Source organism: Vitis riparia, chromosome 16, assembly GCF_004353265.1.
Source record: "Vitis riparia cultivar Riparia Gloire de Montpellier isolate 1030 chromosome 16, EGFV_Vit.rip_1.0, whole genome shotgun sequence".
In the NCBI taxonomy this organism is placed as follows: domain Eukaryota; kingdom Viridiplantae; phylum Streptophyta; class Magnoliopsida; order Vitales; family Vitaceae; genus Vitis; species Vitis riparia.
In genome coordinates, this window is record NC_048446.1 from 23,433,043 (window position 1) to 23,454,317 (window position 21,275).

General features: G+C 31.3%; 2 protein-coding genes across 2 annotated transcripts; one reads left to right on the forward strand and one right to left on the reverse strand.

Moving 5' to 3' along the window:
• The first annotated feature begins 7,531 nt into the window (after positions 1–7,531).
• LOC117933060 lies at positions 7,532–8,545 on the forward strand. The gene has a single exon (XM_034854423.1). The coding sequence runs from the start codon at positions 7,706–7,708 to the stop codon at positions 8,324–8,326; it is 621 nt and encodes a 206-aa protein (XP_034710314.1). The 5' UTR covers positions 7,532–7,705; the 3' UTR covers positions 8,327–8,545.
• A 2,631-nt stretch (positions 8,546–11,176) lies between these two features.
• LOC117933059 (metal-nicotianamine transporter YSL3) lies at positions 11,177–15,401 on the reverse strand. Its single transcript, XM_034854422.1, has 8 exons — positions 14,735–15,401; positions 14,077–14,459; positions 13,368–13,540; positions 13,162–13,259; positions 12,946–13,080; positions 12,661–12,850; positions 12,462–12,576; positions 11,177–12,264 (listed from the first exon to the last, which is right to left on the reverse strand). Exons 2-8 carry the CDS (start codon positions 14,432–14,434, stop codon positions 11,336–11,338), a joined length of 1,998 nt encoding a protein of 665 aa, XP_034710313.1. The 5' UTR covers positions 14,435–14,459; positions 14,735–15,401; the 3' UTR covers positions 11,177–11,335.
• Positions 15,402–21,275: the final 5,874 nt, after the last annotated feature.

Sequence of the window (21,275 nt, forward strand, 5' to 3'; positions counted from 1 at the left end):
ATCAATGAGCATATCCCAAAACGTCAAGCAGAAAGTGACAACAAATCGAAAGAATGTGTCAACTCAAGAAAATAAGACTATTTAAATCTCTAGGGAGAAAGTGTGTTAGACTCAACGAGCGACAAGAGGAAACCAAAACTATACAGTAAGGGGTGGTCCAACTGATACTCAAACTTGCACTCATATCTAAGCACTCTCAACTGGAGACCAAAAGAGAGAGTACTGGATCCGAACTATAACTAAAGACACTCTGAAGGCCCTCAGATGTACCCACATATAGGGAAAGAAGTCCTGATCGAAGGGTCTAAGGCTCAACCTATAAGGTCAAGGTGACTCTAAAAAGAAAAAAGAAGGACTCCTAGCAAAAGTGATCGTACCCTCCAGCGATATGCAACCCTTTGCACGCCTCCTAAGAGACGAGACGTTTCCATGCAAGGTAATCATCACCTCCACACATGCACTACCTCGACATCCCAGGAGGTTTCCTATGGTGAAAGCTCTCGCAAATCTCAGCACTCGGTAGTCGACTAAAGTGCATAGTGAATGGTGTGGGTGCATCCGAATATCCTATGAAGCTAAAAAGAAAACACGCTAGCCACACAAATATCCTGAAATCTAGCTTTGGGTTATACAAGTCTTCAAAGATTGGACTCCAATTAGCATCAATATGTTGACCACCTCCAAAATGCTCTCAAACATAGATATAGCCCATCGCTAGATCCTACTCTTAATCACTAACTTGATCGAAGAGCAAACAAAGCAACAAGTCTCATATGAAATACGAGATCAAAGAAAACTAGTTCGACCTGAGACTAGGGACTTGGAGATAAGAGGATAGGTGTGTGTCCCACACAGACAAGCAACACATGCATCATGCAAGATAATATAGGTCATGCAACAAGCAGTCAAGCAAACCACAGGTATATAATCCAAATCTACACACAAGCTAAGCAAGAAATATGATAATCGAGATGGATATATAGCAATGATAGCATGCTCCAAGATGATCAAGATAATATACAAGCAAGTGAATCAACACTAAAACAAACAGGATATATAACAATATGAACATACATGTCAAAGTGAACAATGTTAGGAATTTGAGGCTAATCCAAACTATGGTAATCACCCTATAGGGGGGGTAAATAGGGTGATGGTCTCTTTTTCCCAAATTTAAACTATGTAAAAATAAGAGACAATTATATGCAAATATATAGTAAACAAAATAAACACAATTGCATATAACTTAAAAGAGTAAGGGAAGAGAGAGTGCAAACACAAGATTTATAGTGGTTCGGCGCAACCCGGCCTACATCCACTCTTCTCTAGCTTCAATCCCAAGCTTGAGGTTCCACTAATTCAAGGCTTCCAAACCAAGCCTTCAAGCAATACAATTGGATTATGGTTCCAATCCACCCTCTTGGACTTTTGGCTCCAAGCACCCTTTACACTTCTCAAGAGATACCACACTCTTGGAAAACTTCCTCTCAAGGATATACAAATAAAGATCTCACAAAATCCTAGTACAAAAGCTTTAAGCTCAAATGATACAAGAAACTAGGATTGAATGGTGCACTAAAGATATGCAAGTTTTGGAACAATGGTGCACTCAAAAACACTCTTCTAAGGCTCAAATATATTCAAGAATGATTTAGGAAGGTTAAGCTCTAGAAACAATGAAGATTGGAGCCTTTTTATAGAAGAAAAAAGCCAAACTAGCCGTTTGGGGTTCGTCCGGTCGAGCTGGGGGTCGACCGGTTGACTAGCCGTTAGCATTTAATGTTTGGCAGGTGACCGTTGGGCCTCGACCGGGCCTCGACCGGACCTCGACCGGACCTCAACCGGACGAGGTTCAACCTTGACCGGTTGAACAACCGTTCTGGAAGAAAGAGAAAATTTTTGCATTTTTCAAACGGTCGACCGGTTACTGTTCATACCCCTCAACCGGTTGAGCTGAGGGTCAACCGGTTACTGTTCATAACCTCAACCGGTTGAGCTGTGAGTCAACCGGTTACTGTTCATCCGGTTCAACCGGTTGAGCCGTTTTTGGCTCAACACCCAACTTTTTCAATTTAAAACCTTTAAAACAAGTTTGGAAAATATTTGACATAAGGTTTTAATTGAAAACATGAAATCATCCAATTTTAAAAGGATTTAAAATGAATTAATTCTTGGATGATTTTGGTGCATAAGTAAAGAATGCAATGCATGAGAAAAAACCTAGTGCACCAACAACCTTACAAAGAGATCTTATGAAGCTTGGGTCTTGAAAAGCACTTCTCTTTGAGGTGGTCTTCTTCTTCATGATTTCTCATTGGCTTGATTTGTCTTTGGATTGCCACTTTGGAAATCATCTTGCCTAATCACACTTAAAATATAATCATTAGTTCTAAACCTTGTTTTGTTATCATCAAAATCAAGATTAACCAAACCTTGGTTTCACAAACAAGATAATCATGGCAAGCATAGAATCGATCAATATCATTAGCATGCCAATGTCGCAAATGGATATAGCAATTAGGCATGGAAAATCGTCATATCAAAACTCTCAATGTGCTATGAACACTCAATCATAAAAAAACACAAAGAGAAAGTATTCATCAATTGACTAATCAAACGTCATATTTGCTTCAACTTAAGTTCAAGTTTGACCCTCAAAACCTTCCCAGCGGAGTCGCCATTTTGTGGACCCCACATTTTCGCTCGATGTGTTCCCACTCGATGACAAACTCGTTTTTTTATTTATTTTGTGAAAAAAATGGTTTTTAGAAAAAATACTTTGAGTCGCCACTTATTTTAATTTTTTTTTAAAAGGGAAAACAAAATAAGAAAGAAAACCTTGTGTGACTTCTTATTTTGAAAAGACAGACCTGTGAAAAACCGAGTCAGGTCTGGGGGTCAAATTACTTATTGGGAAGGTACGATAAAAAGACCGTAGCACCCCTCTAAGTCTCTAAAAATGAGTCTCTACTAAATAAAGTGAAGCAAACATGACAATTAATTAGGAAATCAATAGATACCAATGAAATGATCAAATAATAAAATGAATCATGTATGAGAATAAACAAAGTGAGAGTGAGAGCGTACCTTGACAGCAAATAATAGTGTGCTATCATGGAAACAAGGTTAGTTCAAGTATAAAATTATCACATGCATATCAAAGAGCAAGACAAAGATCAAACAATATTCATTAAACATAGCAATTGACAATCAGAATAGATCATATGTAGGGCCCCCACCAAAGCCCAATTTATCTTGCATGAATTAATCTCACAAATTCCATTGTTTTGAAATTATGAAAATTGTCTTCATGCTTATTAAAAATCAAGGAAAATAGAAAATTATTTTAAAATCAAAGAAAAATTGTGATTATAAATTGGGAGTTCTTAAAATTAAATTTATAAATTGAGATTTTAAAAATTAAATTTGAAAGAAATTGAAGTTTCGAAAATTATTTGAAAATTGGGAAATTAAATTTAAGGATTGGAATTTTGGAAATTAAATTTAAAAGAAATTGGAATTTTGAAAATTAACAGAGAATTGGAGTTTTTTTTTTAAATTAAATTTAAGAATTGGAGTTTTGGAAATTTAATGATTATTGGAGTTTTGGGAAATTAAATTTAAGAATTGGAATTTTGGAAATTAAATTTGAAAGAAATTGGAATTTTAGAAAATTTGAAAAATTATTTTAAAAAGTAAATTTGAGGGTGGAATTTTGAAAATTAAATTTCGAAAATGGAATTTTGGATAATTAAATTTAAAAAAATTGAAATCTTGGAAATTTGGAATTTTGAGAAAATATTTTAAAAAGTAAATTTGAGAATAGAATTTCATAAAATTAAATTTCGAAAATCTTGGAAAAATTATTTTGAGAATGGAATTTCGAAAAATTTAAATTTTGAAGAATGATTTGAATATGAAAATTTGTTTTGGAAAATTATTTGAAAAAGGAAATTTTGAAAATTGGAATTTTGGAAAAGTATTTGAAAATTGAAGTTTTGAAAATTAAATTTTGAAGAATGGTTTGAGAATGAAATTAAAAATATATATATATATATATAGAATTTTGGGAAATTATTTAAAAAATGAAGTTTTAAAATTTTTAAATTTGGAAATTGAAATTTTGGAAAATTATTTGAAAATTAAATTTAAAAATGAGAATTTTGGAAAAATGAACTTTGATATAAAAAAAATGGAGAATTAAAATGGAAATGTGGGTTGCACACGCGTGAAAGAGAATTGGAACTGGTTTAAGTGGAGGAAATAGTGAGAAAAAATAGGTTTGATGGTTGTATGAGAGAATGGGAAGAATGGAAATGAGTTGATAATGCTGGGACCCATCATTTACTTGAGTTTTCCATGCTAAGTTATGCCCATAGTCTCATATGTTCCATTTCTAGGTGGAAAAACCCAGCAAAAGCAAATCAAATTTTCCAACAATCATCATGATGATAATAAGTCAAGAACTCAAAAACAGAAATGGGATTCCCAAAACAAAGCAGAAATTCTCTAACCCACCATCACAAAATCCCAACAAAAACGAAACTCAGATGTATAAACAAATAGAAAAATATCACCTTTTGAAAAGGAACCCAAATGGAAAAAAAAAACTGAGGAAAACCCCACTGCATGTAATGACTTCTTCACAACTTCCTAATAAAAAACCATTGGACTCTCAACACCCAAATCTCTTATCCTAGTCTCATTTTATCCTACACTTTACCTCTCTCTCCGGAATCCGTTTCCACTTGTTTTCATCCCCTCTCCTCCCCAGTTTCCATGCTCAGCTCACCCATTTTTCTGCTTTTCTTCCAAGTTGCCACCCGCGTAAGTCCAACTATCTGTTTTCCTTTCCCGAAAAGCTAGATCTCCACTTCTCATATCTCTCAAGCTGCTCACGTTTTCCAACACTCCCCCAACAACTAGCTCAACCCCCGAATCCAGCCAACCAGCTCCCCTTGCTCTGCTCCAATCCTTGAAAAACTCCCCCTGTTTTTTTTTTTTTTTTTTTTTTGTCTTTGCTATCCTAATTCTCTCACCCCACTCTCTATTTTTCAGCTGCTCCCTACCTTATTTCTTTCCCTATTCTTTGTTTTTCCACCCAGCTCACTCTTTTTCAATCTCTCCAAAACAGAGCACCCATGGACCGCCCTTCCATCGGCTCATCCCCTGTTTTTTGCCCTCATATCTTTCTCTGAAGCTGCCCATCTGTTTTTCCTTTCTTTTTTAGTTCCATTCCCCCCTAAAACCAGTTCTCCAGCCCATTCCCTTTTCCGAATCCCCTCTTAAGCTTTTCAGCCAACGACCTCTCTTTCTATCCTTCCATCCAGCTGGTTTTCTTCTCCACCCCCCATTCCCTTTTCCGAATCCCCTCTTAAGCTTTTCAGCCAACAACCTCTCTTTCTGTCCTTCCATCCAACTGGTTTTCTTCTCCACCAAGCCTCCACCAACTCTACTGCTTCAACCACCACCATGGCAAGGTAGTCATGTCCAATGCTACACGTCCCATGCAGTTTGGCTCCCCCGAAAACCGGCCCCACCTCCAAAAACAAGCTATCAGCTCTTCTTGGCTTTGAGAAAAAAAAAAACCCATGGTCCAAGAGGGGTCTATAATAACATCTTAAAATTATTATCTTATCTTTACATTTTCTTTAAGTTTTTAAGATGATAAATTTTATTATTTATTAAGTAAATCTATTATTTTTTTAGTTTATTTATATTTTTGTGTTTGAATAATTTAAATAATTATTAAAAAGAAATCAAAATAATCCCGATTGAAAGGAAATATCATTGATAACCAAGATTTCAATTGATTCCAAAAGAAAATATTTGATTTCTTTATTATGAAAAATGATATATAATATATGGTTATCTTATCTTTACATTTTCATTAAGTTTTTATGAGATAAATTTGATTATTTATTTAATAAATATTATTTTTCTTAATTTTATTATTTAGTCAAAAGAAAACTTTTAACTAATATTTTTTAAAAATAAAAATAAAATTTAATTGGGCCCTGCTATAGCCAGATCAAGCCCATAGAAGTTATAAATTGGGCCTAGACCTAATGGTACGCGGCACATGCATATGGTTAGTCCAAACGAAAGAGAAGTTAAGGACCCTTCCAAGATGTTGGGCTCAGGCCCTATGGAGCCTATGTTGAAAGAACGCCCCATGATTTTAAAATAGGAGTTTTTTTAAAAACTTACCCTAAAAAGGACAATGATAATAATTACCTTTTTTTAAAATTTTGCCTTAATTTTTTTATACTATCCTTTTATTTTTTTATTTTTTTTTATTTATCATATTAATTTTTATTTAAAAAATTATAATTATAATTTTATTTTTTTATTTTTAAATATAAAAAAGATAAAGTAATCTGCAAACCACTACAATATTAAAAAGATTAATGGAAATATTTTTTATATTTCATAAAATATTAATATTAAATAAAAATTAATTTTATAAAATAAATTATTAATACATCTTTCAATAATTTTAATGATTTAAAAATATATTCACGACAAAAAAATATCAAATAAATTTGTTAATGAAACTTTCAAATAACTTTTAAATTAAATATTTAATATAAAATCTCATTAAAAAAATTTTAATAATTTATTTTTTCTAAATATAGTAAAAAATATTTATACAAAATTGATAATTTTATGGATACCTTTTAATTTTTTTAGGTGAATAATCTTTTAAGATAATTTTAGAAAAATATTAAACAAATATGGAATGAGTAAAAAAAATTGTATAATTTTAAGTTAATTTTTAAATATAGATTTTTTGGGGTAAATTTTAATTATTTGATAAATATAATATATTTTAATTTTAAATATTAAAATATAATTCATTGCATAATTCATGTTTCTTCAAAGCTATATTTTAATTTTAAATATTAAAATATAATATATTTTTATTGAAATAAAATTTCTATCCACGTTAATATTATTTCACCAAAAAATTACTTAAAAAAGTTATTATCTTTACATTAAGGTCATGTTTGGTTTTCAAAAAAATTGAGAGAAAATAGAAACGAAAATTAAAAATAAAAATAAATTAAAAGTTAATAAATTATTTTATATAATTTTTAAAATTCATTTAACTTATTTTTATTTATTATATAAAAATTAAATAAGTTTTAAATGTATAAATATTTAATTAATTTTAATTATATATATATATATATATATATATTTACTTATTTTTCATAATTAAACTAAATATAAAAAATTAATAATTTTTTTCTTAATACTTTTCAATAATCAAATAAAGCCTAAATACAATAATATATATTATTTTGTTATCTACATATATTTTTCAAAATTTTTGCCCAATATTTTGGTTGTTTTTCAAAAAAATTTAAAATCAAGACACCAGTATTTTGCGGGTTTATGATATTTTAATCGGATTGGGTTGAAAATACTTCTCAGACCATTTTACCCTTTCTAATTATTCATAACGACCAAAACGTCCGTGACAGACTTCTGATCAAATATTCTTATTATAAATTTATAATTATTAGTTTCCAACCTGCACCATTTTAGTGGCACTAGAATCAACCAACCGTGTGGCGCACAACAGAGCATCTTCCCACTTGCTTTCTGCCTTCCTGATTTTCCCGACTACCAAACACCATTCATCTCAAAAACTTCCGACAAAGGAAAATAGGACAGAAAGTACGAATTTCAGAGAGCCATGAATTTTCACTCGTCTTCACCAACAAATCGGTTCTTGAGGCAACTCAAACAACCCAACTCGGATTCGAACCCGCTCGAGTTAGACGAGTCCGACGTGGTCTGGTCACCCGATTCCGCAGGCCCAAACTCGCCGTCGCCGTCGCCGTCGACGGACTCCAGCCCTCCGTCCAGTCTCCGGCTCAAGTTCCAGCCGGCGAGATTGGGCCTGTCTTCGGTCTTGTCTGACGACCGCCCGACCCTTCTCCGACGCCAATCCGGCCTAGATCCCTCATTCTCCGCCACATCCGCCGCCAGGACGATCCCGCCAGTGCCGATTCCGCGGTCCGGATCGAGCTCTGGCGATTCCACCGGCTCTGGCTCGGGCAAGTTCCTCATGTCGGCTCCGGTCAATGTTCCGGCATGGCCTAGCAACGGCGTACGGCGGAGACGCTCCGATCTGGACGATTCCGACGATCTCGAGGATGATACGAAGGGGGAGATGCTTCCGCCGCATGAGATCGTGGCGAGGTCTCATGTCATGACGTTTTCGGTGGTCGAGGGCGTCGGAAGAACGCTGAAAGGAAGAGATTTGAGGAGAGTTCGAAACGCAGTTTTCCAGAAGACAGGTTTCATCGATTAAACCCCCAAAAAAAACACCCCCCAAAAATGGAAACTGAAGAAAAGGAATTTGAGAGCTTTTGTGTGTTTTCTAAGTCAATCCATTTGCATTTTGTAGTTGAAGTGTCAAAAATTTCTACTAATTTTTCCCTCAATTTTGCTTGAATATGCTGTCATCTTAGATTACAATACTGCAATTTTCTCAGATTTGATCAAAAAGGAGGGTTTTTTTTTCCCTGTACTTCTTCTGAAACTCCAAACTCCAAGTTCTTTGAAAAAATTCTTTGAGCTTGAGTTGACCTTATATATTTCAAACTGTGCTCTATGTCAAACCCAGTTGGGTTTTTTTCTTTTTCTTTTTGTTGGTTGAAGATAATGGAATTGAGGGCGCTAGGCATTGACCATATGGAGTGGAGAGGTTTGTTGTCCCTATCAGGCTTCTGGGACATTGAGGGGAACATCTATATAGATGAAAATCTTTTCAATCTCAGTCCCCCTTCAATGAATAATTTTGGGCCTGCAATGCAATTGCAGGCTACGATATAGGGGAAGGGTTGTCCTCTAGTTCTGACTCTGCGGCTAATATGCCTTTCCTCTGCACCATCCATAGTGGAAATCAGGATTTAGAGAATTTAATTCCATTGTCCTTTTAGATGAATAACGTGTCTAAAAGTTAAAAGCTATGGTTTGCTTTGAGTACCAATAAGATTGTTTCTATTTCACCTGAATTTAGTTGAATTGTTTTTTTTTTTTTTTTTTTTATCAAAAGCTTATAAGTGATTTCTTAATTTGGTAAAAGTGTTTTTAAAATTGTTACCGACTAAGAGCTCATTAATATTTTTAACACTTGAAAATTTTGATCGGTCAAATATTAAAAAAATTAGAAACATTTTTTTAGAATTGCTGTCAAACACACTCCTAATTTTTCTCTAAAACCATTTTCTATGTTTTGATTGTTTTTTAAAAATATTGTCAAATGCACTCTATCAAAAACATGTTTCCTCAATAACCCTTTGGGCAATTATTCTATTTTTGTTTGAATTGCCTTTTGGAAAAGTTAAAACTTTTTTTAATGGGCTTATAGCTTTAAAAGAGCTTAATATGCGAAGAATCATGTTGTTGCTTGTGGAAGCCCTATCTTTGAAGAATTAAAAATTATGATTTTGGTTTCAGTTAAAATAAAAGAATAGGTGCATAAAACTATCTCAAATAAGGCTAAAAGTGATTCTAAAGCTATGTTTGGTTTCATAAAATTTGAGGAAAAATACGAGGGAAAGTTGAAGGAAAGTGAAAATAAAAAAATTAAATTAAATTTAATAAATTATTTTTATATATTTTTAAAATTTATTTTACTTATTTTTTATTTTTATATAAAGATTAAATAATTCTAAAATATAAAAATTTATAAATTTTAATTATATTTGATTTTCTATATTGAAACCAAACATAAGAAAATTTTTTTAAAATTTTTTTTTTTTTTTAATATTTTTCGAAAACCAAATATAACCTAATAGTTGTTAAACACCTTATTTATGTAAAAATAATGGGCTTTTGAAGTATTATGAAATGCTTTGAAGCATATCAAAATCAAGCCAAAGAGAAGGGAAGTATAACCTTTATTCTCATCATACAACATGTGTTTGGTGGTGCGTAATGGCTGCCTGTAAACTCCTCTTAACATCAGCAGAACAGTCTAAACCACCACCTGGGTTTTGAAGATGATTTTCAATGAAATTAAAACAAATGTGGCTCAAAATGAAAACAGATCACATCAGCTCTCATGAGCTCACTTCGCTTAGTGTTTTGCAACAGGCATTAGTCAATTCCTGTATTGGACAAGGCTTGAAGAATATGACCCATTTTGGCTAAAGGGAATGGATTGGGACTCATTTTGATGTGATGGCCTACCAAATTTTATTCTTTATGTAGTTGCGTACTTCACTCCATTCTTCCCCCATCTTCATCTTCATGCAACTTCAGTTCCAATGATGGAACTTGGATATACATCTTGTCTTCTCAAAAGGCCATTCAGCCCATAAAGGCATTAGATTTCATATGGTTGAGCTCCCTACCCTTTTCCCCTCTGCAACCCACCTTTTACTATATCCTATGTAGTGCTCTTTAAAAATTGAAAATAGTTTTTGACTCTTGAAAAAACAGTTTTTTTTTTAATATATTTTAAGTGTTTTCATTTGTTTTTGTCTAAGCAACAATGAAAATATGGAACTTCAAAATTTTAAGTTAATAAAATTTTGTTCTTAAAAACAATTAAGAATTGTTTTTAAAAATTATTACCAATGATTGCTTTTTAAAACGCTTCCAAATAGGCCACAGTCTCATTCGAAAACTGCTTTTTAAAACAATTTTCTAACTCACAGAACGCATTAACAAACTTTTAACAAAAAATAGTTTTTTTTATAATTTGTTCGAAAAATAGTTTTTTTTATAATTTGTTCGAAAAATAGTTTTTTATTTTAATACTTTTTTTTATAGTTTTTTGAGCAACAATTAAAAATTTTGAAACACTTTTAAAGCTTTTGCATTATACATGAGTACCTAATACCTTCAAAGAAAAAACCTAGAAAACTTTGATAAAACATTCCATCCAATCCATAAAAGCATTAGGCTTTATATGGATCAACCCAGGTTTTTTTTTCTCTCTCCTTAGACCGTCCTTCAATATGCACATACCGTGTCATCCAATCATGAAAATCAATTTTCTTTATGTTCTATTATTTTATCTAGAATTTATGTATTATATTTTATCAGAAAAATAAGAATCAAGTCAAAGAGATTAGAACTCGATATTCAAAACAACGATGAAATATGTGAGCAAGTTACTCATATATATATATATATATGTATCTATGAATGTTAAGAAATTATAGAACATGCATATTGTTGTGTACCTCAAATGTGTATTATTCATGTTACTTATTTGAAACTCTGTCACATCTGCCTTTAAATTAACCATGAAGTCTCCTACTCAACTATAGTTCTTGCCTACTCCATACCTCTCCCTCTGGTTTTTCTAAGTCGCCAAGAAGCTCATACAGATTGGAGGATTAATCTTGGCCAGGGCAAGGATTGAGGAAGGGAGAATCCACAATCCATCTCCACAGATCAAACCAGAGGCGACTGCAGGAACCATCACACTCGCCTTCTTGCTGTTGAGCTTGTGCCACACAAAAACAACCAAACTCCCCATGCACATATCTATAGCAAAGTAGGCACCAACAAGGAAAGGCACAGCCATGGCCATTGGGAGAGGAATCCATTTTCCAATCTTTGATGGGGAAAGGTCTCTCACCAAGTTGGCTGCTATGGCAAAGACGAAAAAGCCGCAACAGAGCTGGAGGCAGTGGTGGGGAAGGGCTGAGAAGCCTTCAACTCCTAGAATTGCCATGTTCCTGTAAATGATAGCATAAGGGGCTTTGTATTCTCCATCTGGGTTCCCCACATCAAAGGCCTTGTAGAAGAGGAAGAATGTGAGAGGAGCCACCACACAGCCTATTGCTGTCCCAATGGCCTGGCTAAGGAGCATTGATCGAGGGGAAGTGAGAGTGAGATGGCCAGTCTTGAAATCATGCATCAAATCAGAAGATATGGAAACAATGGACTTAATCAGGCCACAGCCAACTAGCCCTGCAACGACACCTGAATCCTTCCCTGCCAAGGCAGCAAGAACAAACAGGGCTACTTTTCCATAATTATACGCCATGTTCATGTCGGTTAGGCCTGCACCATAAGCATTGCAGAAGCCAAGAGAGGGAGCAAGAGTGTAGGCAACAACCACATAGTACCATTTCAGCTCAGGGAACATGAGGGGGATCACAATGATGGAGATGATGGAGAAGGTGATGTATCCTGTACATGCCAACCATATGGGAATACCCTCTCTTATGAACACTTCATTTCTTTGAAGATCACCCATGGCCTGATTCTTATTCTCATCAGAAACTGCAATGGAAAAAACCTCATGTTAGAAAAGCTCTATACTCGAAAGGATTCAATCAAACCAGGAAAACATATGTCGCCCCTCTCTGCTTTAGCCCTTCTGTGAGGACTGATAAATTATAGAAAAGGGTTGCTCATCTGCTTGCATTTTAGCCCTTCTTTGAGGACTGATAGATTATAATAAAGGGGTGATCACTTACTTGCATTTGAGCCCCTGTTATTCAATCTTTTAATGATGCTTGTGCCTGTGAAAAGCAGTATCTTGACAAAATTGTAGAGCCCGTCTCCTAGGATGAGGGCGATCGAAATAAAAACCTGCAGGGCAGGAGCATATTGGTAAATCACAGAGGTTTTTGGCTCAAGTTAATGGAAACTCATTTTTGGTATTCACACACAAACCTTGTAGCCATTTAAGCCCTTCATACTACTTTGTGATAGAGTTGCAGGATACCAATTTCCTTTCTTATGGCGCATCAATGGCCACATTAATCCCCAAGACAGCACAGCGCCAAAGAGTAAAGACAAGTTCACAAGATAGGAGCAGATCATTCCTGCTCCAATGTAAGTCATACTGAAATCGAAGTAAAATCTGTAGAACCCAATTGCTTGAATCAATGAGGATTGAAGCATAAAGAACAGGTACCCAATGGAAAGGAAATGAAAGGAAGGATGAGGGGTACATACGTTTGACTCCAAGCTTGCAGTCCAAACGTCGGGAATTGAACGAACCCGCATTTGTCTCCACCAGAATAGAACCATTGGAAGAAAGCCCAGAAGAAACTGAAGGAGAAACACTTTGCGAACCCATGAACCTGCTTCCTGCAAGAAGGATCAGGACATGTTTACATCAAATTCTATCTCGGTTTTGATCAAGAAAGATAAGAATAAAGGGATCCATACTTGGCAATCTTGTCTCCGTGAGGAGTGTGGAATCCATTGATGAGAACTGCCGTTGCAGTTCCACTTGGATAAGTTAGTTTATAGTCTATTATCATGATCTGCATAAGAACGAAAAACGTGAACAAACCAATTTGATTTCTCACCAAGAAAATACCAACACTAAAGCTATTCTACATCCAAATCACTAGAAAAGCCGAAAAAATCACCTTTCTCAGAGGCACCAAGGCCAGCAGCCCGACGAAGCAGGTGGCAAAAAGGAAGCCAGTCATCCAGCCAACCCCGGGTTCCTTATGGCTCCCTGGAGTATTCCCTTCTGTATCAACACCTGCTTGCTCATATGTCCTCCTGTTCAACGCCAACAGATAAGACCCGAAGCCGCCTGCAGTACCATAATCAATAGCTCCAATAAGCATATAACACACAACAAGCAAGAAGAGAAGATCGATTTTCTACTGCAAATTCACAAAATCAAAACAGTTTCTAATTCTCCCAAGTAAAAAAAAGCCAGAAAACAGGAACACCCATTTGGTAATAAGAAATAATATTTTTTAGTTCTTTTCATGTGTTTTCTAAAAATTGTTTTAAAACATAAAAACTAATTTCAAACAGACTTTTATTGTTCAATACATGGTATAGCAGTTTTTCAAATTGTTTTTGAAAAACACTTCGAAACTTAAAATTCCTGTTTCACAACTATTTTCAAGAATAGTTTTGAAAATAAATAAATAAATATTTTTTTTTTCTATTCTTAAAAATGAAAATATGTGTTTTCAGATAGTAACTTTAGTTATTTCAATTTAAAATCTTAAATATAAAAACTATTTTTAAAAACACTCTTATACATTTATTAAACAAAACAGTTGAGTGTTCAAAATCTGGTTTTTGGAAGTGTTTATTTGGCCCTAAGTCTCTGACCTCCGACAGCAATGCTGTAACAGGCGACTGCACAAGTCTGAATGACGGTATTCTCCTGTCGAGTAAAAGGAGTGGAGACGAATCCTGCTTTCTGAAGCAACTTTGTCCATGTCCCAATGAAGACGAAGGCGAGCAGAGCTGCTGAAACATTGAGATTTGGGACGAGCCCAGTTGTGAGATTGAGCTTCGTCACTATCACGCTGTAGATTATTCCAATAACTACGCTGGCGATGATTCCCCGTATGGTGATCTGCTTCGTCCATGGAGGAATTCTCCTCAGCTCCTCTTGCGCATCTTGAGGCTGTTCCAGTTCCACTCCGTCGATCTCCTTCGATTCTTCCCCGTTCACTCTCACCATTTTTTTACGATCGGAATCTTCTTTTCTGGTGTCAATTCAAGCATGAAAAGGATCCAGATTGAAATTCTAATTCAATGAGAAAAGGCATGTTCGGTTGTCGAGAAAAAAAAAAGACAGGGAAACTTAGATCTTTTTTTTTTTTTCGTTGTTTGGGATCCAGAAAACCAAAATCTCTTTGGGAGAGCTTTTTCGTTTTCTGGAAACCAAATTGATGTTCCCTTCCGGTTCAGTTTTCCAGGCAGCCAAACGGAGGAGAGTAAATGAAACAGAGGAAACAGACAGAGAAAAGGGCGATCTTACCTTACTCCTTTCTGTCGTTCTTCTTCTCTCTAGATTGAGATTGGGAAAAACTCAAAAAAAAAAAAAACTTCCCGAACCTCGAGATTGATCTTCTGAAACCTCATTCAACACCTCAACGACTCCCTACAGACCCAGAAACACCCCCAAATATGGACTCATCACCTTCAATCCCTCCACTCGGATCCCTCAAATCAGCCAGATGAGTCTCCACCAATTCACCCATAAACCACAATCAAACCCACAAACCACCGATTGGGTCCTCAAAATTCACCCGACCTCAGCATCAGAAACATCCAAATGGGTCACTCTCTTTCTCTCTCGCTATCTATCCACACTCTTCTCATTCCCCACGAAAAAACCAATTTTAGAAGCAAGAAAACCCCACCAACTAAAACTGTAAAATCCTTCAAAATCTTAAAGCTTAAGCCTCCACTTCCATTGTACTGCTCTGAAGTACAAATTTGGGGTTTGTACTACACTTTAATCTCTTAATCAAACTATTACGCTTTTTTTTTCCTTTCCACTTTCCATATCAATAACTGCTCGTTGACTCTCCCTCTCCTCTACTTTCCATCTCCATTGTGGATGATGTTAGTGGCCTTTAAGAGCAGAGATGATGATGGATTGGGCTCAGCCCTCCCTTCAAAGTGCCATCACTTTCACTGCCTTGCGTTCGGAACATGGCATATCGGAAAGGGCAAAAGATTAAATCAAATCAAAACAAAGTGACACAGATAGTGACAGTGATATGTAGACGCTGCGCCTCTCCGCAAGTTGACAAAATGGACAGTCAGCCAATCACGTCACGCCACCTGTGCCTGTCAGATATGGGTCCACAATTCACCTGTCTGATTAGCGCGTCGAGTCACGTGCGTTCGAGGCACGTGGATTTCCGAGCCTCTGAGGCTTTTGTATTTTTCTAGGATCGGAAAATTGTTGTGTCGTCATAACTTCTAACGCCCTTTTTTCTGATATTGTTATGCATACTTTTGACCAACTCAAAGTAAATTTCCAAATTAATATCAATAATTATAAATAATAAATAAAAAAATAATATAATTAAAAATATTAATAAAATAAAGGAAAATTTGTGATTCCATATCCACCTTAATTAAAATATATATATATATATATATATATATATATATATATATATATATATATATATATATATATATATATATTACTCACAAATTTAAAAAAATTTAACAAAAAAACTCTAAATTTGATAAATTAGATCTATTTTTATTCATTTAAAAATATTTTAAAATGCATACACTTTTTTATAAGTTAAATAATTATTTCCTTAAATGACATTTTTACTTGCCAAGTCAATAATATCTATTAACAATTTTTTTATTTATAATAAGAGTTGATTTCAATTCAATAAAATAAATTTTTTTAAATATTTAAAATATAATTAAAATTAAAAATTAAAGCTAAAAATATAAAAATAAAATATGAATTTTCATTTCACTAAAAGTGAACTAGTAGAAAATATAGATATGGAGAAAGACTTGAAAATATAATAAGTGTTAATATTTTATTTTATTTTAAATTTTAAGTTTTTTTTATATTTTAAATTGTATTTAATTTTTAATTATTTTAGTTTTAATTATATTTAAAAATATTTAAATTTTTTATTTTATTGTTGATGTCAACTAACAAAATTTTTATTCAATTTTATTAAAAAAAAAATATGAGAAGATGAGTGGATTTATATAATATAGATACAAAATCATTATTAATTAGGGAAATAGAGAAATTTTCTACAATGATTCATATCTCATATCATATAATAAAAATTTATAATATATTTATTTATGAGATACTTTTATCAAATTAAAATGATAAATTAATTTTTTTTATAATTTCATTTAATATTATAAAATAAAAAGGGTATTTCATAAAATAATTATTTAACTTATGAAAAAATGAATGTATTTTAAAATATTTTTAAATTAATGAAGATAAAATTGATTTATAAAAATTCGAGTTCCTTTTTCTATATTTTTTAAAATTAGTAAGTTAAAATCCACTTTTCTTTTATAAAAAATAAAAGCCTACGAAACAACAACAAATTGAAGTATACACAAGGAAGGTGTGTTTAGAAAGCAAGAATAAGAAATGAAAATGAAAATGAATATTTTGTTTTCATTATTATTATCTTTAAATAGGAATGAATTTGGTGATTTCAATTATTATATTTTAATGCATAAATATATATAAAAAATTTAATTAAGTAATAAATGTATAAAAAATTTGGCTCATTTATACCTTAAAAAAAATTAAATTATATTTGTTTTTATATTCCTTATAATAGAATAGTATTAGCAAATAGTAATTTTAAATAAATATTCTTTGTTTTAAAAAAAATAAATAAATTATGCTTTTATAAGATGTCAATATCCATATTTATATAATATTTATAAAATCATATAAATAGTATTAGAAATTATTAATTTTGAATTATTATTATTTATTTTTTTTTTAACAAATAAACCACTTAATGTTAATATCTATATTTTTATATTATTTATAAAAAATATATAATTTATGATTTTATTATATTGTTAATATTCATATTTTATTAAAAACTACTCATTTTTACTTTATTTGTAATTAAAAACTATTTTTATTTTTAATAAGACATAAAATAAATTAAATTTATAATATATAAATTAAATTTAGTTTTTTACAAAACCAAAATTAAAATTTTATTTTAAAAACAGCTTATCTAAAAAAATTCTTTAGTTTTTTAATTTTAAAAAATATTTTTAAAAATAACTTACACGGAATCAAAATACCATGAATTGAAATCCCGCTTATAAGTGGGATTTCATTTCAATTGAAATCACTTTTAATTTTATTTCCATCATCATTTTAAGTTATTTCAACATGGAAATGAAATGAAAAAATAAATAAGATGTTCATTCATACTCCTCATTTCCACCTACCATATACATCATCTGATTAAATAAAATACAATGATAAAAGATAGTGTATATATATTTTAAAAGGTAAAATCTTATTTATTTTAATGTAGATGTATTAAAATTGTATTTTTTAAATTTGAATTCTTATAATATTTTTGGAGTGTGTATGATGACAAGTTTTTTTCCTAAAATAAAATTTTATTGTATTTAAGACTTAATTGATTTTATATGAATTTTAGTTTAACCTTTTTTTAAAAATTTTAATTTTATTTTAATATTTTTAAAATATTAACAATGTACTATATTAATAAATTCTATTTTTAAATAAAATCTTTTACGATATTTGACATCGTCAAATTTAAAAGTACAAATCGTTACACTCAAACAAGTTATAGATGACTAAAGATTCCAATATAGGAAAATACTCTTGGTAAAACTTTGATGTACACCAATTTCTTAGGTAGATGACAATGACCACACACAATGCCTATGGATGGTTTCCTAACCCTATGGTATAAAAATAGGATGTCCATTTATCAATATATCATATTCATGTAAAGTGACAAGATAATGACCCAATTAAATATAAGATTTTGATAATCATAATGCAACCCCAATTCTAAAATAATGTGATTCTTCTCTACCCTTCTTTAATAGGGATTCTAATTTAGTTGATTCTTGCTCTTGTAGTTGCTTTCTTTCACATTCCATATTTGCCATGATGGTGACAAAAAGATATCACTATCAATGGCCATGGACTCTCCAATTTTTGTTCTTCTATGAAAATGCTTTCACACTTGTATGAAACAATGATCTAGTTACACCTAAGGTATAAAATACCTTGAGTATATAACAAATTAATAATATATTTTGACTATATTTGATTTCCATAAAATTAAAAGAAAAAATAAAATAAAAGTCAATAAATTATTTTTATATATAATTTAAAAATCATTTCGCCTATTTTCATTTTTTAATATAAAAGTTAAATAATTTTAAAATAAATTTTTAACTAATTTTAATCATATTTAATTGTTTTTCACATTAAAACCAAAAAAAAAAAAAAACAATTAGGCTATGTTTGATTCCAAAAAAGTATTAAGAAAAAAAAATTAAAAAAAAAAAGTTTTCTTAAGTTTGGTTTCATTATGAAAAATACGAAAGAAAATCAAATATAATTTAAATTAATTAGAAATTTATGAAATTTGAAATTATTTAATCTGAATACAATGAAAAAAATAAGTTAAAAGAGTTTAAAGATGCATATAAAAATAATTTATTTTTTTTAATCTATTTTTTTATTTTTCTTTACTTTTTTCTCTCTATTTTCTTTTTCTCACATTTTCCCTCAATTTTTCCAAAAATAAGACATAACCTTAATATTTTATTTTATTTTTATTATTTTTGAAAACCAAACATAACTTTCATATATTAATCATTTTTCACTCAAATTAACAAAAAACAAAAAACAAAAAAAAAAATATTTTATCACTTTGATAACACTATACTTTTTTTTTCTTTTTCACTCACAAATTAACTAGTCATAGTTAGACACAAAATTGCTAATCACTATGATTCCAATTACTGAATAATGCAATTCTCTGGGAATATCCATTTAGAAGATTAATACTTGGTTGCTTGTCGTCCATGACTTTATTATATTAGGCAACAAGCTATAAAGGTATTCAGAAGTCTACAATGTTGCTTTTTCACTTTAAGGCGGTCCATAGATAGTGACCAATGATGTCATTTTCCATGGCATTGACTCCCATGAAATTCATTTATTTCCATAAAGGTCCGAAAAAAACCGACATTAAAGTTCACTTACTTTGGGGTAAAAACCTATGATAGGGATAAATAATGAATATTTTTTGGTGTCGCATTAATGATGTTATCTAATTAGAAAATTAATTATATAGAAAAAAAAAAACTTACTTTTTTACCTTTACTATAATCCCATCACATCGTATTCAATTATATTTTATTTTATTTTTATATAAATGTCCTTAATTATTTTAAGTATTTACAATATGTTTTAAAATAAATAATTATTTTTATAAGAGAAAAAAATAAAGGTATTTTTGTCAAAATAAGGTTAAAAAAGATGAAGGGTTAAATTTCTAAATTTGGGTTTTTAATGACTTTTTTAATCAAATAATCTTTATTTTTAGTTTAGATACGACATTATTATTTCTCTATACTATCACTAATAATAGGAATTTAATTAAGTACTTTTATAATACAATGTATTTAATAAGCCATATGAATAATATCTCAAAAAGTGGCTTGTGACACTTCGGATATCAATCATTCAAAAAAAAAAATAGAAAAAGGACGTTATGATGCTCATATCTCCAATAAAGTTCATTTATTTTGACACCCATCTTTTATTTAATAAGCTACTTTTACGATTCTTAGTAAGATTGTTATGATATATTATATTGAATAGGGAAAAAAGTACATAATGTTATGTCTATACTATCTTCTCTTGATTTTACTAACGCGTCTTAAAGTCATAAAAATCGATTGGATCCAAAATAGATATATCTATATTGTTAAGAACAAGTCATTACAAATGATAACAAAAATTGTCATAACTTGTTTGTAACCCCTTAATCCCATAAGGCGATGATGGATTTTGAAACCATTTATAATGACTTGTTCTTAATCCTTCAATACCATGAGAGTAATGACCCGTTTTAAAACTGTAAGGTTTTCTTTAATGTCATATTGGAAAAAAAAAACTGTGGACCCCATATTTTGCTCGATGTGTTCCCACTCGATGATGTGACTCATTTTTTTTTATTTGGTGAAAATTTGATTTTTTTAAAAAAGACTTGGAATCGCCAATTATTTTTGTTTTATTTTAAAGGGAAAACAGAATAGAAAATAAAAACCCTAAGTGTGATTCTTTATTTAGAAAAGCAGGTCTATGAAAAATCGAGTCTAGGTCCAGGAGTCAAGTTACCTATTGGGAATGTAAGATAAAAAGACCGAAGCATCCTCTAAATCCTTAAAAACGGGTCTCTACTAAATAAAGTGAAACAAGTGTGACAATTGATAAGGAAATCAATGGATATTAGTGCAATGATCAAATAATAAAACAAATCATGTATAAGAATAAGCAAAATGGGAGTGAGGGCATACCTTTGGCTGCATGTAATAAAGCGCTATCATGAAACAGAGTTAGTGCACAATAATGAATACAAAATATATCACATTCATATCAAATAGCAAGACAAAGATCAGACAATATTCATTAAGCATAACAGTTGACAATCAAAAAAGAAAACTCATATGTAGAGCCTCCACCAAAGCCCAATTTATCTTGCATGAATTGGTCCCACAAATTCCATTATTTTGGAATTATGAAAATTGCATGTTCATGCTTATTTAAGAAGTTAAGGAAAACAAAAGATTATTTAAAAATCAAAGAAAATTTGTGAATTAAAAATATTTGAAAAATGGAGTGGAATTAAAACTATTTGAAAGAAAACTGGAGTTTTGAAATTTATTTGAAAATTGAAGTCTAAAAAATTATTGGAAAATTGGAGTTTTAAAAATTAAATTTAGGAATTGGAGTTTTAAACATTAAATTTGAAGAT